The sequence below is a fragment of the Triticum dicoccoides genome, chromosome 2A (assembly GCF_002162155.2).
Source record: "Triticum dicoccoides isolate Atlit2015 ecotype Zavitan chromosome 2A, WEW_v2.0, whole genome shotgun sequence".
NCBI lineage: Eukaryota > Viridiplantae > Streptophyta > Magnoliopsida > Poales > Poaceae > Triticum > Triticum dicoccoides.
In genome coordinates this window covers 24,102,808-24,117,423 of record NC_041382.1, presented here as the reverse complement: position 1 = coordinate 24,117,423, position 14,616 = coordinate 24,102,808, and the positions used below count along the sequence as shown (strand labels likewise).

At 43.6% G+C, this 14,616-nt stretch overlaps 1 protein-coding gene across 7 annotated transcripts; it reads right to left on the bottom strand.

The window, feature by feature from the left end:
- Nucleotides 1-433: 433 nt before the first annotated feature.
- LOC119352914 (F-box only protein 7-like) lies at nt 434-11,631 on the bottom strand. 7 transcript variants are annotated; one of them, XM_037619504.1, is made up of 7 exons: nt 11,204-11,631; nt 9,923-10,104; nt 9,721-9,779; nt 8,959-9,615; nt 7,914-8,082; nt 4,087-6,171; nt 1,978-4,018 (listed from the first exon to the last, which is right to left on the bottom strand). In XM_037619504.1, exon 7 carries the CDS (start codon nt 3,696-3,698, stop codon nt 2,286-2,288), a length of 1,413 nt encoding a protein of 470 aa, XP_037475401.1. In that variant the 5' UTR covers nt 3,699-4,018; nt 4,087-6,171; nt 7,914-8,082; nt 8,959-9,615; nt 9,721-9,779; nt 9,923-10,104; nt 11,204-11,631; the 3' UTR covers nt 1,978-2,285. The 7 variants fall into 7 exon arrangements, 6 of the variants coding, with proteins under 6 accessions (XP_037475401.1, XP_037475400.1, XP_037475402.1 ...); XM_037619503.1 differs by having other exon boundaries at nt 7,914-8,078; XM_037619505.1 differs by having other exon boundaries at nt 7,914-8,030.
- Nucleotides 11,632-14,616: the final 2,985 nt, after the last annotated feature.

Sequence of the window (14,616 nt, the reverse complement as noted above, 5' to 3'; positions counted from 1 at the left end):
AGGCCCCGCCGGGTCCAGGCGCACCCCGTGGCGGCGCAGATCGGAGAGGAGGGGCGTCCCCTGCGCGAGCGCCTCCGGTTCGCCGTTCTGCGCGGGATGGCGCGCGGAGGCCCCGCCGTCCGCGCTCTGCTTTGGCCGCTCTGTCGCGCGGTGGCGCTCGGCGGCCGGCATCTCCTCCGCGTCGTTCGGCGCGGAATGGCGCGCGGAGGCCGCCATCTTCTGCGGCCTTTTCGTCTCCTGTGGCGCGGCCTGGAGCTCGGCGGCCACGCCCTGCAGCGCGCCGCGCTCGCCCTCGGCCGCCCTCTTCGTCTTCTGTGGCGCGCCCTGGAGCTCGGCGGCCACGCCCTGCAGCGCCGCGCGCTCGCCCTCGGCCGCCGACTCCTCGTCTCCCGCGTCCGACAGCAGGAGGCTGTGTACGGAGACGGCGATGGCGAGCCCAGGACGCCGCCGAGGCCGACAGCGCATGGCACAGCTATCTTCTACGATCCCCGTGGGAGTCGACCTCGTCCTCCCTCGCTGCAGCTGCCTCCGCCGCCGCTACCTCCGCCGCCCCAGCCTTCTCCTCCTCCTCCGGTGGTAATCTACAAAACAGAGTAAAAACTTGATTCAGAGAAAACTTTGTAGGTCCTGAATATTGTAGCAGAGAAAACTTGTGTCAGGTTCAGAGAAAACTTTGTAGATCCTGAATGGTACATCGTAGGAAGGGTTCTTGTGTCAGGTTCAGAGAAAACTTTGTAGCTGTCTCAGGGTTCAGAAAGGTTTAAAATCAGAGGAACATCCTAACCATTCAAACTGCTCGATTTCCATCCTGTTTAGCTTGTCGATGGGGAGGTGGTGCCCAAGGTTGTACACGCTCTCTATGTCAAGTATTGCTCAGCTAGGCTAAAGTGCTCGCAGAAGACGACGCTATGCCATTTTTGCATGTTCGAAATACAGAGGTCACCAAACTTCACGGTCCCCATCTCTGATGTACGTCGTCAGTTCATATCTCTTACATTACCGAAATCTTCACTTGAGTTTTGAGCTCACCTTATTTTTCCTTTCCTAGATGTTTGTACATTGTATGCAGTTCCACAGCGAGGAAGGGGCGAGTGTGCGGTGCAATGAGCCTGGCTGCAGCGTTCGGGTACGCCCAGGCCAAGATTTCAGACGCCATGTTTACTTCTGCCACCAGCTGCCACCTGATTGGTGGAGAGCTTTTGTTTGACTCCTGCTCAACCTATCAGAATGTATGTTCTCAAAACTCTTAATGATAAATTCTTGCCATGTTTGCATCTAAGTAAGTTAGTTAGTGTATCTGAAAAAGATTCATGTAAATTGATTGACATGCATTGCTGGGCTGATTCTAGTGCCAAATAATCCAAATTTGGTGCAAATTGCAATTGTCTCTTCTCTGCTAAATATTGTGGTCTTTTTTTTTGGGAAATGCTAAGTATTGTGGTCTGATATGCAGGCTTGCAACTGATGTTAGATATCCAGCAGCTTTGATGATATAGAGGAGAAAGCTCCTGTACAAGTGATACGGCCAAGAAAGATCTTACGATTGGTGGAAATGTAAAGTAGCTGTGACGATGAGAGGACAAAACTGATCTTGGGGGCTGCTTGATAATGTGTACTGCAATTATGACTCATGTTCTGCAATTTAAATCTCTCTGAAACAGCAGCTTTAACGAATTTCGAAGTTGAAATTTGAAATCCGTATGTATGTTGAGATGCGGATTTATCTCTTAACATTTTAGTGCTGATGAATGGTTGATTTCCTGTCTACAATCTATAAGTGTTTTAATACTGCTGCCCCAATTGGTAGGAAATAGTACCATTTTAATGCTGGCTTACAACTTTCTCATATTCGAAGGAAATATCATTTCAATTCCTTCTTATAATTCCAAACCATCAGGGTTACACTAGAGTAACATGTCAATCTGGACATTATAGTAGAAAATATACTGATTACAAACTCATCTGATCATTCGGAAATGATGAAAAATTAATAAATATACCAACACACCACCACAAGATGTCGACACGAGCATCACAGAAGAAATTAGAAAAAAAATGCCAAGAACATAGAACAAAGAAGTATCCATATCACTAAACTTTTCTGTTGACAGATTAAACTCTAAACTATTTATTCAGCGTGAACTAGTTTCAATCTAGCCTGTAAGGACCAGGGCCAAGCGATGAGTACACCCTGACACAGTCCAGGTGGTCCCTCGAATATTTTGTTGATGACATCCTCTAGTAACCCCAGCAAGTCACCCCTTTGTTGGCTTATTGACCGTCGATCAGTTTTCTTCAATCCATCCTGAAGCCAAGTTCATCTTCCTAAGATCAGGTGTAATCCACATTGGAGCAGGAAAATTTGACCAAAGCTGCGGAGACTCAAGGTCCTCCCTGCTATTATCATCCAAGTTTAGAATTCCCATATCACGGTGATTATTCTTAAATCCCAATGTCCATAAATAATTATCATCAGTGAAGTAGGCATGATTTGCCGAGAGAGATGGATATTCTTCAGCACTGAGACAAAGAGATTGATTATGCCCAAGAAACAACACATGGTCACTCAAGCGATTTATTTCCTTCAGTTTACTTCCCAAAGGGTCAAATTCATATATTTTATATTCCGTACTGTTCCAAAACACAGATGACCCTGGTTCAGGTTCTAAATCATAATCCTGAAAGATTCTCCAAACAAGCAGCAGATCGCCCAATGGAGCTTGAGCAATGTACATGTACCCACAGTGATGCATTTCGCGCATACTTATAATCATCTCCATTGTGATAACAGGCCCACTGAAATCAAAAGCATGGAGTTCTCCGGTTCCAGTCACTGCATACAACAGGCCATCTTTGTAAGTGCAGTCACTATAGTCTTCATGAGGTGGCAGCCAGGTCCACTTATCATCCCCAACCCTTGCAAAAGAGAGCTGACGCACTGGATTATGGATGAGCACGACAATGTAGCTTCCAGTGGATGTATCAGGGAAAACAAACGCTTTATAGTGGAGCTCGTGCCGCAGCTTGTCAAGAGCAAAGATTGATGGCGACCTATAAGCACCACGGGTTCCAGTGTGCCTTGAGAACTCATACTTGTGGAGAGCACCATACTCATCAACTATGGGGTTCACCTGCTCGATGGTGATCACTGATGGGAGAGCAATCTGTTCACATGTGATGGGATTGACAAGGTGCATCTCAGATCTGTCGTCAACAGTTACCAGCCAGCCATGTGAGGACCCGATTAAACACCTAGTGCGTATAGGCGGCTCCGGGAGAGTTAACTTGTACGACCTCTTCTCCGCGAGGCTGTAGAGGCATGCAACACTCTCACCAGCGGATTCGGAAGTGTAGAGGAGGCATGGCGTCTGCTGGAGTTTGTACTGCCCAAGGCTCCGTAGGCTTGTGTATGCGGAGCGCCAGGAGGAGCAGACAGAGCCGGCACGCACAAGGTCAGGGATCTCAAGGGTGGCAAAGATACCCATCAAGATGTCCGGAGGCAGCTCCGGCAGTGTGCCTAGTGTAGTCTTCTTGGTCAGTTGTAGCTCAACATGTTCAGCTTTGCAGAATTTCTTCAGTAACCTGGGAGTGAAGCCTAGCAGCTTTGGCAAATTTCTGAAGATTAGGGTGCACAAATACGTCCTGTGTATAGCAAGCTTCCCTAAGCTCATTATCCTGGCAACACTACATGACTCCATTGGAGAAGAGTCTCTGCAGATATCTTCTGCTTCGGCCAAACTGACAAATCTCTCTGCAGATATCTTCAGCTTGGGCCAAACTGACAAAAAATTTCAGTAAGTTGAACGCAAATTTCTGCAGAGGAAAGGCTGGCTCCTGGCGATACTTATATACAGATAGATCACCAGCCGATTCAAATTCCAGTAGGAGAAGCAAATCCGAGGCCAAGAACAATACGGATATGGACTGAATCCGATTCCCAGGGCGCTTCTAGTGCTACAACACGGACTGGCACTCGACAAAGATTCCGACTTGTGCTGAATTTCGGGCGAGCCTGTTCCTGCAGGAATTCTGAGTCACGCTCCATGTTCTTCCCCGGCAAGCAAAGGGCAAAGGAAGAGCACTAACCGTCGGCGGGCGACCAGAGGGGATTAATCGGCCGGGGGAGGAGCAAGCTGGCTTCGAACTGTGGCCAGCCGCCGACGGCAACGGGTATCTTGTTGGTCCGAACTTGGACAGCGAGACGGCGATTCGAGCCGCGGGGAGGAGCAAGCTGGATTCGCGCTGCCGGCCGCGGCGGTGGTGGCGACAGGCGGCTGCGCTGGGATTGGGAGGGGTGGAGCGGTGTGAGGTGAAGTAGCTTCTGGGTCCAGGGAACAAGGCGATTCGTGCCGCGGTGGTGAACTTCTGCTTCGCGCCGTCGTCAGCGGCGGTGGTGGCGACAGGACGGCGGCGCTCGGAGTGGGAACGGTGGAGGCGCGGGGCGGCGTGAGGTGGAGTGGTTTTTTCTTTTCTGTGCTCGCATTTTTCCCTTTTTTTAGAGCGGAGGCGTCAACGGCGTCAGGCCCACGAAGCCATGGCAGTGCATAGCCCCCTCCCCCTCCCATCTCACAAAAATCATTTTGCAAATTCTCAAAAAAATAATCATTTTGCATTTGCTAAAAAAATGTGCATGTCTCAAAAAAATCATTTTGCTCTAACAAAAATCATTTATTTGTTTTCTCTAAAAACATTTGTGTACTCAGTAGCAGGTTTGGCCATGTTGACTCTGTCTATTATCCGTTGGCCTGAACCTGGCTCCCACAATTATTAACACTAGTCGTCAACCCGTGCATTTGCACGGGCTAGACACAAAAACATTGATTATAGTTTAATTTCACATAATAACCATTTTAACTTAGTCCGGTCGTCAAACTTACATACAATTAACTTGTAGGTAGAAATCAATTTCACTTCACTTTGGAACCTACTTCAAAGTTTCTTGATTATTATATTAATTGTTGTTAGATATGTGAAGGAAATGATTTATTTGTCTCTAGAACATAGTAATTAATTCCTTGACATTTTTCTATAGAACTACTACTACGCTCTTCCATCTACAAATGTGTATACAGAAATATAATCTGATGCTAGAAATAAAATTCATGAATAAATTAGCACTAAAAGTGCAAGATCCCTTGCTAGTGTACAGTAATGTTAAACTTTATGAAAGTTCCAACCCTCAGACTATGATATTACCAAAGTCATCTCTCATGATGACAGTAACCCACAAAGACACAACAAAATAGTTTCTTCCCATAAATTTCTATATTGTTGTGTTGATTACTAATATTCTGCAAGTTGCCGCTCATCATTATTTACCTCTAGTCTATATGTACATAAGTACATATTTGAGAAGATTTCCAAGGGTGGTGGTATATTCTAATATTAGTATAACCAAAATTGTTTTCCAGTATCTTTAATTGTGGAAAACGCTTACAATTGCAGAATATCTTTTAGGACATACCCAGTTCACAGTATCAAATCTTTAGAATTCCATGACCTGCATGTGATTCTTTTTTTTGTCCAACATATCTCTACTCCTAAAGGAGGAGTCTGCGGTTGTGATGGTACGTTCGTACGTCGTTCGCTCGTTCGCCTCCCCTTCGTTCGTTCACCACTCCTTCATCACACCCTCCCACGTGAAAGTCATACATGGAAACAATTCAAAAGAATCCAAACAATAATATGGAAACAAACCCAAAAAATCAGCACCATCGTAGCCTTCCTCCCACCCTCCTAGCCTGAGTACGTGCTAACAACAATTAGCCTTCCTCACCCTCGTAGTGCAAAAGTAATATATGTGGGAAAAACCCACAGAGAATCCTAACAATAATTAGCCTAATTATTACATACTAAACATCAGGCACGAGATAAGGAAAGCCCGACAAGATTGATTATGCCTTCAAACATCTCCACCATATTTGGTAGGAGTATGTATTTAAGTAGTACGTTTCTCCATCAAGCAAGGCGATATATCGCTGCAAGATCACACCAGGTCACCAAGACGATACATCACCGGGAGATCACACCAGGTCACCATGGAGGTCACATGAGTTTATTATCACCCTCTCAGCGTCGCTTTCATCACCCGAAGGTGAGTTCACCTTTTGACAGAGCCATCTGTTTCTCCGACGTGGTGCCGTCTTTCTTGTGGATCTTCATGGCGAACTACTACAAAAGAACTTATAATATGTTCTTATAAGGGAAAAAGCTACCTGTATTCTCTAACAAATTGTGGAGACATAATGTCTTAATTGATGATTTGAAGCTGACCATCTTGTAATCTTAATTGTTGTTGTGGAACAGTCATACAGAATGTTCATATGTGAAGCGTCCACCCAATCAGCTACAATGCTTCCCACAGCCGGTACCATGACAGCATTGAAGCCACAGGAGCATGTGGGAACATCAAATGGTATTACCCTTTCACACGGCGTTTCTACCATTGAAGTATGGTCATCTATACATCTAGATTTATTAAGTCTAACCATGTACTAGGTATATTGCTTCAATGTGAGTCTTGGATTTAACAAATTACACACTGGCCATGCAGAAAACCCTACAGCACCTCAAGGAGCACCGAGTGGTGCTGAACATATTGCTTCCCTTGCAAGCGTTAAAGAAGACAAAAATCAACAAAGACGGAACCGTGATAAAGCAAGGAGAGATAGCCTAACACCCGAGCAAAGGGAAGAAGTGAATGCACGTCGAAGAGCATCTAGAAAAAATAAAACTATTGAAGATAGGAATGCAAGCCAAAGGGCTGTCAGACAAAATCTGACAACCAAGGAGAGGCAAGAGATGAATGCCCGTAGAAGGGCAGCGAGTAAAAATATACCAGTTGAGCAGAGGCAAGAGATGAACGCCCGTCGAAGAGCACGCAGGCAGAGCATACCACCGGATGAGAGGAAGGCATTGCGGGCTCAGCGAAACGCGGACCTTGCAGCTACGCGGAAGACCCCGTGCGCTGAATGCATCGCAATGCCTTGCCCATATGCATATCTCTAATGCGTCACCATGTGCTGTTACTGAAGTTCTCATGTGTCCAGTCTATATTTGCCAGTTACTTGTTAATCATGCTTTCCAGAATTTAGCGTGCGATTGCTATTCTATCAGTCCTCTATGGAGGCAATTATCAAATGAAAGTTATACATATGTACTTGCAGATAAAGTTATGTCTAGCATAGTCTGTCTGAAAGTTCATGAGCTACGACTTAAATGGGTTCCTGAGCTATGACTTAAATGGGTTGCAAATTATTATCCTATACCTAAATCAGAGGCCCGTAGTTCTGAACTAACTCTCCTATACCTAAGTCAATGGCCCATAGTTCTAAGCTAATTGTTCTGCACCAATTTCCAACTGTACAACTCAGATCTGCAGCAACTGATCATTGGGAGCTCTACCTCTACTATGATGACCGAGAAAATCAAGTCTTCTTCCATGAACCGAAGCCAACTTAATCAAATTGTTATGAACAATTTAAATTTATAGCTCAGTCCACTTTTCCTACCCATCATCACCGCACGTGCTTGCAGCAGATTGAGCGACAAGAGGACTGGTCGCCCCAGAACAAGATTCCTCACATTCGCTCGTTAAGATACTCGATTTGTTATATAAAAAGTTCTATCCATTGTAGTGAAGCCAATTTAATAAATTTATAGTTGACACTGATTTTCTTGTTATTGGCCATGGCTTGAATCGTGATCAAATTATCCCTATGCACTAAAGTCAATTTAATCAATTTCATAGTTGATAGACACTAATTTTTAATTTTTACTATAACTTGTTATTGGCCATGGATTGAATAGAATAACTATCATATTATCTCTACGCCCACAAGCATAGTTCATGCTCCTAGGAAACAAGCAAAAACTGAAGCTCACGAGAGGAACAAAGAAAAATGAGAATTTACCTGTGTGGTTCTATCATGTCTCATGTGGAGGTACATCTGAATGTCCTTGCGAGTGAAAGAAGCCACCGCGGGAGCACTCCATCGGGAGCCTGCAGAGTCCGGGTCTGCCGCCTCCGACTATGTGCAGATGTACCAGGACGTACACTAATATGAAAATGCTTGTGTCTAACTAGACAATAAATAATCCAGCAACAATCATTATTAGCAAAATTCAAGCTAGGAAGGAACATGACAGAGAGGCAAAAGTAACTTTTCAAAAGAAAAAAAAAGGGATATTGTGAGGTTAAATAGATTTCACATTGAAAGCCACATTAAGAAGATCTACCTTATGAGGATTTCACATATGTGCATTTCAATGATATAATAAAGAAATTTCACATATGTGCATTTCACATTGATAGGCCCATCTATCTTATGAGGATGGATTTCAAAAATTGCATAGGTTGGTCTGGAGAGAGAAATGGCGAGGAAAACGTGAAGTAACCAAAGTATCAAGAAGTATTGTGAGTACCCCTAGGTATGAACATCTCCAGGCCTTTCTCTTCTATCTAAAGCTGTAAGAATTATTAGATTCTGCTTATGCTTCACAAACTTATTACTCTTCTGACCTTGGGCTTTTCATTTCCGCGACAACCTATCCTGGATTATTTTCATATTTAACTAACATCCATTAACTGTACAAAATCTGAAATCTAAAGAGTCCATTGCAGTAGTTGAACTGTTAAATCTAAGATTAGCTGATTAGGGACTAACTGATTTAATTTTGATGTTGATTTCAGGCATTAAAGTTTAGCTTCTACCAATGATGAAAAAAATGTCTAGCAAATACAAACCCAATTTACATTGACGACACTAATCCCGGTTTAGTTCCTGGAACACTTGAGCATTTTGTTCTTATCAATTTTATAAGCTACCTTGACCTTTACATTCCCCAATAGTTTTTAGTTAAGTGCATCTGTTCTTCCCCAATAGAAAAAAAAGGAGACACGGAACAGACAAAACAAAAACAAATGGATGCAGAAAAAAACACTTAAAAAAGACTAACCGTCATTCAGTACGAGCAAAAGTCAAACACCTTTGGTATCCTGCCCGTTACTCTGCCAGAAATCACATACTTGATGATGCCAGTAAGTATACAATCATACACAAGCGCATAGAAATCAAAACCACTTGTGTGCTTTGAATCAACAAGCAAGGTCAAAAACTCAGTGTGAATTTGATCCCTGGAAGATGGAAAAAGGAAGCACGACATTGCGATCACCATGAAGCATATGAAAGTGTCTTCCTCACTGAGGAAATCAGAAGATATGAGCATGTCTCCAAAGAAAGTATTGTTTGGCATCTTCATCAAGCTGAACCGAGGCAAAATGAAGTTCCTCACACTATCCTTGTCTTGTGTCGCTAAATCACCACAGTTTGGCAGGCCCAGCACACAATGAACTGAATCCTTTGAGATAGAAATGATCTTCTTATTAGCAACAATGATTTGAGATGACATTGTGTCTACACATTCGACAATCCAGCGGACAAATCTTTACGGGATATCAGTTTTCTTAAATTTCAGAAGAGGCTCGAACCCGTATTCTGAGATCATATCCTTCCAACCACTGGACATACGCCTCAAGATATCTGCAAAGTATTTTGTGGAAAACACACTGAACACATGCCTCCCTGCCCCCATAACCTTTTGCCTCTTATCCTGCTGAAAGGCAATAATCATGAGTGGAATGTCAGGTGTAACTAACGTAAAAAGAATGAAAGCGAAGAGGAAAAAAGGACCAAAGAAGAGGACAAAAAAGTGTAATACCTCAGTTTCGAGGTCGACATTCTTGCAGAATTTTGAAAAATCTTGAGTGATTTGATTGCCTGTTAGATGACATATGAAAAAGATGTTTATATCAGATAATTTCGCAATGGAAAGAAAAAAAGAGATTAAAAAATATGTGCATACCATAGGTCTAGAAAAAATAGAAAAGAAGAGAAAGCACATGAGAGAAAGAGATGGATACCTCCTTTCCAAAAAAACCAAATAAAGCATCTTCTAATAACTTATTCGTCGTCGAAACAGATTCTTCATCACTAGATGCAATGCTCTCATCGCAACTCTCAGTGTTTCGCAAAACGTCATCAGGGTCGTAGTTGGGTTCATGGCATCCACTCATTGATCTCTGCCCCCCAAGAATCCCCAACCCTGTTGTTGAAAAAGTAAAAAAAAATGGAAGCAAACTGAAAAACTCCACATAGCTGACAAGAGAAAAGGCTACAAGCTGTAAAGTATGTTGAAAAAACACGGATGGGTATTTCCCCCATTTTGCAAACATAGCTTCAGCAGCCGCCGCCTCGGTGCAAAAAATAAATTTGTTAGATGGACAGTGCCGTTTTCATCGAGTATGTATGAGGAACTTTCCCCTTGGACATTGCTTTACAAAATCAGAAAATAAATGCCGGCATGGTGCGCGCTGATCATTGTTACTCGGGAATTAATGACTTGGTAAAACTAGCTAACTATCCTACCCTAAACGTTAACTGAAGAAAGCGACACCTACTGGAACCTGAAAAAGACACTTACTGAAGATGTTCCCTACATGCTGGATTCTCTCTCTTCCCATCCCCACCCCCACCCCCACCTCCATCACTAAAATGTTGCGTGTTACACAATCTGCACCTTAATTTCGAAACCTCAGTCTGAGAGAAACACTGAATAAACTTACACCTTTCACGAAAACTACAACCATAACTGAATAAAATGACACCTAACACTGAAACGGCTGAAAGAGAGAGAGATGCCTGGCTGTTCAGAAATCACGGAAACGCTAAGAACAAAATACAACACTACGAACTACTACCAAAATCCTGAACAACTACGTACAAAGTACTAACAAAATTGAATGGCACATCTGCCCAGCACATACATGCACACAAAACCGCCCATACGCTAGGCCCAACCCACTTTGTGTGTGGATCCTTAGTACATATAAGTATACTCATATCAATTTTCATCACCAAAACGTCCATAATCTGAAGAAAAAAAAGGGGAAACATGCTGAGGGCAAATCCCCCAAATTTTTGTATCCGCGAAATCGAGCGGCATAAAAGTATCTGCTGAACTAATAACCCGGACATTACTATGATTTTCATCAAATTAGTCTGAAACACGATGAAAAAACAACCCCCGCACATCAAGGGATCTGCGCGCATGGCGCGCGGGGATAAACACAGAGCTGCACGACTGGCATAACTAGAAATCAGAGTTGTAGAGAGGGGAAAGGGATAAGGATAACTAGCCATACCTCCCGCGCGAACGGCGCCGACGAACGGTTGCGACATCACCGGCGAAACCCTGCTGGTGGCGGGACTAGCAAAAAATCTTCGCCGCCCTCCTCTCAGTACCTCCCTCTCTCCTTCCCCCTGCTCCTCCATGACAGCGGCTCCCCTTCACAGGGTTGTGCTGCGGCAGCTTCACGCACTCCATGACCTCCAGCTAACCCCTTGCTGCTACTCCCGGACGGCGGTGACCCCCCTCCACCGCCACCGCCTCCGCCTCTCCTCCCCTTCCCTTCTCTCTCTGATACAAAATGATTTCTGGGCCGCCGACCACCACCCAAAAAATAATTAAAAATCGTGTGGGTGAAAACAGATTGTAAGATTGTTTTTAAAAAACGAATCTGGGTGTGGGTGCGGAGCAATATAGCCTGACCACCCGAAGAGAGAAACAACTGAGAACCGACACGCGCCACACAGGGATAGAAGGCAACGAGCGAATAAACCAAAGAGAAAAGTCTGAAAAAAAACCCTTCATGAACTCTTAATTCTAAATTAGGACCCTGTATTTATCAATCCTGATCAATCCCGTCTTTAGACCTGTTTGTCACACCAGGAAAAGGGTCAATCCCGAACGGGATGCTCACGTGTCATCTACATCTTCTTCTTCACTCTTACTCTCTCTCTCTCTCACTCGCATGCCCGTGCAAGTCTAAGAATATGCGGACAACATTACTAACTTGTCGCAGACTCGCAGATAATAACTATGTTACTTAGTAGTGGTTGTCTCTCCATGGCATGGGGAAAAAGAGATTAGCATGCTTGACTTTGTAAATATTCATGGCTTACATGTTTGGGCCCTTCAAGTGGGGAGAAGATGTGTGTGACAAGTGGCCCCGCTTAGTCGGTGAGAGAAGTTATGATCCATTAGGGATTATCTGTTTCTCAGCGCCCCAAACTGGTCTACGTCAGTAGAAACTCGGGATTGACTGGGATCGATAAGTACGGAGTGCTAATTTCAGGGATTGAAATTTCATGGTTTAATTCAAACGGGCTCTACGAGTTTAAGGTCTTTTTATTAGATTTTTCTCTAAACGAAACAGCGCTACGATTTGTGCAGATCCGACAATCACAAAAAAGGCCTGAAAAATTGAAAATAAATGATTGAAAATTAGAAAAAATATTTTTTTATACATGTGAAATTTGACATGCATTATGTTTATAGATGCAACCACACAAAACTAAAAAGGCCCGTGGCAACGCACGGGCATTCTACTAGTAGATGGCTAATACACCAATACAATCTCAAATATTTACAATTGCTTGACTTGCCTATTTCTTTGTCTTTTCGTGCATAAATAGCTAAAGTTGCCATGTGCACATGGTGAGAAGAATGAAGATTCTTGAAAATTTTGTCCGAGGAACAGATTTAGGATGCTTTGACCTGCAACCGATGTGAAGTTAGTTGCATAGAAAATCGTAATATTTGTACCCATGTCTACCATCATTGTTGGACCTCTGCCTAAACTTCTCAACATTGTGCTGGTTAGAAAATACATACGATGGTGTCCTGCAAAAAAAAATGAGAAGTGGAGAATATATATGCCGTCTATATATTATTAAAATTTATAACCTCCAATAGGCCAGTTGCGAGGAGTTTTGTTATTGACAAAAAATAAAAAAAGGGAAATCGTGTTAACAATTACCACGTGATTTCTGCCATGCTGCCTTTTACAAAAGCACACACCTTCGTATCCTGCAACAATATTCATGAAGTAATAATGTATATTTCTAACTACCAAGCTGTTAGTAGTCGGCTTATCATGAGAAATGGTTATTCTGATAGCTTAGTAGCAATATATTGCATGCAATCGCTTCACAGCTTGCTAAGGCAATCCAATTCTGCGAGTCAACTGATAGAACGTGACAATGATCGACGCAGTCCCACGGGTACGCTCGTGCATGTGCGGTTTGTGCACATAGCAACTCCCTGGAAATTCAAAAAAAAAACTTAACCTTTGTATGTAGGGACACACAAAGGATTAGTAACAGAAATATTAACCATTTAGAATTGTAATATATTGGTGGGAAAAGCTAAAGAAGATATGAGTTGGAAGGAGGCATTCATGGGACGTATGTGACTTGAGAGAAGGGATACCAGACACCAAGCAGGCTGGTACTTAGTTCTTAGCAGACTAATATGTAAAACTTTGTTGGCATAAGATGCTAACGTGTATAGATGTTGCAGAAAAGTTAATTTGAAAATTTATGCTCAGTTTTTCGTTCCATAGCCGCATCCTATTCACATGTATCATAGGTTCAGAGCAAACATCCAACCATCCATATTTGCATCCACTAATTCCATCCATTCATCATCATCTAACACGCACTATTTTTATAAACTAAACCTGATGATCCGTTTGGGTATAGGTATATGGCTGATCGACATGGAGAAGGGCATGGCTATGTTACACGTATGAGTAGTTTGATAGGGGCGCACAGGTAGAATTCAAGCGGCAGGAGAAGAGTAGGGAGGAGCTAGCGGCTCCACTACCACGCAAGATGCCTGGGCATGAAAAAACTTTCAATAGCCTGCTGCTAAGGTTACCGGCGACAAAATCAAATGTTGTTAAGCAAGTAAACAGCACAACAACCAATCCTCCATAGATCTTTTGCTCGGCAGCCTCGTGGACGGCAATGACCATATAATCTGCTTCCAACAGTCTTTGGTACACAGTTCTTTTGCTCGGCAGCCTCGTCCACAGCGACGACCATCTAATCTGCTTCCAACAGTCTTTAGCACACAGTTCTTTTGCTCGGCAGCCTCGTCGACGGCGATGTCCATCTAATCTGCTTCCAACAGTCATTGCTGCACCCGCACCTCCTTGGTTGTATCAAGCCATGGACCATCTTTAGGCAATCGATGAGCAGTCCTGAAATAGATGATGGATTACTGTGTCGCCAGAACTTCAAAGCTGATTAGTTTCAAGATTTCTAATGCAGGAGAAGAAAACAATCACATGCAGCAGTAGAGAATGGATTGGATCATGCACACTTTCTTTCAGATTGATTCTGGCATGGACGGAAGACTGAACTTAAGGACCTACCAATGGATAGACGCGTCGATGTGGATCCATGGAGGGTGAGGAAGAGCGGCAATGTGCTCAACAACTATAGCGTTGTCCTCTCTACCTCATCCTAATCACCAAATTTGATCGCGTTGATGGAGAAATCGTCGGGGTCCGATCTGGCTGTTCTGGCCGTCCGCTGCAGCCATGGACTGCTCCAAAACCTTCAAATAGGCCCCTTCATGTTTGGTAGAGAGAGAGAGAGAGAGAGAGAGAGAGAGAGAGAGAGAGAGAGAGAGAGAGAGCGGAGAAGAGGAAGAGGCTGGATTTGTTGTCCATAGGAGAGAGATCGATTATGTAGAATAGAAAGAGTC

What these genes read in the sequence shown, in the direction of transcription:
- LOC119352914 (XM_037619501.1), bottom strand. Translation starts at nt 3,698, where the DNA reads ATGGAGTCATGTAGTGTTGCCAGGATAATGAGCTTAGGGAAGCTTGCT.